The sequence below is a fragment of the Plasmodium gaboni genome, chromosome 11 (genome assembly GCF_001602025.1).
Source record: "Plasmodium gaboni strain SY75 chromosome 11, whole genome shotgun sequence".
NCBI lineage: Eukaryota > Apicomplexa > Aconoidasida > Haemosporida > Plasmodiidae > Plasmodium > Plasmodium gaboni.
In genome coordinates, this window is record NC_031491.1 from 1,615,369 (window position 1) to 1,618,926 (window position 3,558).

At 16.7% G+C, this 3,558-nt stretch overlaps 2 protein-coding genes across 2 annotated transcripts; one reads left to right on the forward strand and one right to left on the reverse strand.

Annotated features, from left to right (window-relative positions):
• Positions 1-619, reverse strand: PGSY75_1146300 (hypothetical protein; the record flags this gene model as incomplete). Its single annotated transcript, XM_018786576.1, has 1 exon — positions 1-619. A coding segment is annotated over one exon (619 nt), but the record flags the coding sequence as incomplete, so codon positions are not given.
• Positions 620-2,000: 1,381 nt separating this feature from the next.
• Positions 2,001-2,918, forward strand: PGSY75_1146500 (leucine-rich repeat protein; the record flags this gene model as incomplete). The annotated part of the gene is made up of 1 exon (XM_018786577.1): positions 2,001-2,918. One exon carries the CDS (start codon positions 2,001-2,003, stop codon positions 2,916-2,918), a length of 918 nt encoding a protein of 305 aa, XP_018641372.1.
• Positions 2,919-3,558: the final 640 nt, after the last annotated feature.

Here is a 3,558-nt window from a genome sequence, read left to right on the forward strand (position 1 = left end):
CTTTCTCCTTTTCCATTTCCTTTTCTTTCTCTTTTTCCATCTCCTTTTCGTTCTCCTTTTCTTTTTCTTTTTTTGATTTCCTTTTTTCGTTTATAATTAAATTTTGGTTTTCTTGCAAATTAAAGTGGTCATATGTTAAATCAATATACGGTTCCACATGTTTATCTGTAGACTTATTTATATTTATCATTTGATCTTCTTCATTTTTAGAAGCATTATATGTATCATCTTGTTGTTGATCGGTTTGTTTTTTTCTTCTTCCTTTATAATATTTATCATCAAATTGTTTATCTTCTCCTTTATTATTTTCTGTTTTTTTTTTTTGAGATGTTTTTTTTCTTATTACCTTTTGATTAACAGAATATATGTTTTGTTTGTTTTTTTTTTTATATATATGAAGATATAATAAAAATAATATAGAGAATATTATCACAATATGTATGATTATAAAATAAAAAAAGTCATTTGGATTTTGTCTTATTTTATACCACTTATTAAAATAAATAGATATTATTTTTATTATATCAAATAATTTTTCATATATAAATGAAAATAAATTTGTAAGAAAATTCTGTATTACATTTTCTTGGTTTAATTTGTTTTTTGAATTATTTTCCATCTTAAAAGGAACTAATAAAATTGTAGTTTGTATTTTTAAAACTTATAAAAAAGTAGAACATGTATGTATATACATAAAAATGAATAAATAGATAAGTAAATAAATAAATAAATAAATATATATATTAAATGTCTATTTTAAATATGTACGTTTAATTATGGAAGGGTGTACTACACAATAAGATTATATGATGAAGGATTAATAATAAAATATATAAACTTTCTTTTTTCTTGAAAATGTTGTAGAGATTAATATAAAAGGTATATTATTTATATAAGTTTAAAACGTAGGGCATGACAAATGCAGATATATACAAATATTTTAACATGAATATGTATATATATATATATATATATATATATATATATATATGTATATTTATTTTTATTTTATTTTTTTTTTAAGTTTGCTCTACAATGCATGCTCATTTAACAAGGCACGATTTAAAAAAAAAGAAAAAAGAAAAAAACAAAACAAAACAAAACAAACAGATAAGATAAATATAAGAATTGATACATAATTAATGAGATATTATAATTTTTATTATACATATAAACAAAATAGTTACATTTAAAAATTACCAAAAGAATAAATATTTGTATATACAAGTTGTCTTTTTTAAATGGTTAAAAGGAAATATATATATATATATATATATATATATTTTTCAATTTATATGACATATGTATGTATATTATGAGATAAAAATAAATGGCATTTATATATACGAATATGTGAGAATTTAAATTATTTTAACATGAGGAATAAAGAGGTAATTTTATAACCTCAACAACTGGATCTTATTAAACATAAATATATATAAATATATATAAATATATATAAATATATATATATTTTTCTTTGTGTGCGTAATAATGAACAGCGTTTTGTCTTAATCTTTTATTCTTACAATATAATATATATTAATATATATATATATATAAAGGAAGAAATGTCTACACATATGTATATATTACTTTTGTCTTTATAATTAAATATGCTATATTTAATGCATCCATGTGTATATATTTTATCATTAAACATAAGAAGGAGAGACAGTTATGTTTATATAATAATTTTAAAATTTAAGGAAAATTTAAAATGATTTGTATTAATAAGTCTTTGAGAAACAATTTTGTACCTTTAAATATTTACTGGGTTATTTTTTTTTTTTTTATTTTTTTTTTTTAATCCTTTAATATGTAGTGGTATAATTTTTATTATATGAAAAAAAAAAAAATGAGGAAATGTATATAATATAATATAATATAATATAAGAAAATGGAATAATATATATATTATACATATAAATATATATATATATATATATATATTTTTTTTTTTTTATTCTTCTTTTTGATGTAAGGTTTAGAGTTTAAATATGGCAGAAAAGAATGTAGATGATATAAATTTAGAATGTGAAAATGACAAGGAAAATAATATTTTAACAGAAAAAAGATTAGTTGATAATATTAAAGAAAAGAATATAGAAGAAATAAAAAAGAAAGAAGATGATAATAAAGAAAAGAATATTATGTTTCATATAAAGAATGGTTTATGTGATTTAGAGAAGACTTTGAAGGGTGAAGGGTATGCATATAGTAATTTGATGTGTATAAAAAAAGATATTGATTTTATACCTAAGAATATTATTAAATATATACATTTAAAATATATAAATTTATCTCATAATAATATAAAAGATTTAGTATATTTATATTTTTTACCTGATATAATATTTCTTGATGTATCATATAATATGTTAAAAGAAATAGTAGAATTAAAAAAAGATCATTTAAAAAATTGTATATATATAAATTTATCACATAATTTAATTTCACATATGAATAATATATTTTTAAATAATCTTGTTGAATTTAATATATCATATAATAGTATAAATAATATAAATATATATTTATCTAATACTATAAAGATATTAAATTTATCTAATAATAATATTAAAAATATAAATTTTAAAAATACATTATATAATTTATTAGATTTAGATATTTCTTCTAATCCAATAGAAAACTTAGACTTTTATAGATTCATACCAAATTTAGTTGTTTTAAGAATAAATGATAATACTACAATATCTATGGATAAGTTAAAGAATATTAATAATTTTAAATCCTTACAATCATTATTTATGAAAAATTATTTATACTTTAAAGATATATCATATAAGGAAGTCAAACAAATACTATTACAAAATTCAAAGGATATCCATTTGTTATCATTCAATGGAAATCATTTATATAAAAAAACAGATCCAATTGAACAAGCCACTGAATGAACTCAAAGTTACACCAAATAAATAGATATATAAACATATATATATAAATCCATTTTATATACCACTTGACCTCTTCATATAGTTCCATTTATATTTTAAGTCATATTTGTTCTTATAACTTGTATTTTCTTCTTTTATTTAATAAAAAAGAAAAAAAAAAAAATTCTTTTTTTTTAATCAATCACATAAATAAATACAAATATATATATATATATACATTTATTTATACAAAACATCTTAATGAGAATAATTATGAACAAATAAAACATCTTGTGTATTTTTTTTTTTTTTTAATAATGATAAGGGAGAAAGAAAAGAAAAGGAAAGTGCACTACTTTGTTCATTATTAATAGCTTTAAGTATATATAAATATTTATAATAATGTTTTTTCATATTTCTATATGATATTTATTATATGAAATAAAAATATATATATATTATATATATATATATATATATATATATATATATATATATATTTTATTTTTGTTCCTTTTTAAAAAAAAAAAATATCTGTAACATATATTTTTTTTTTTTTTTTTTTTTTTTTTTTTTTTTTTTTTTAATTATTTATTTATTTTTTTTTTTTTTTTTTTGTATGTTAAAATAAATAAAAACAGAAACAAATATGCACGAAATA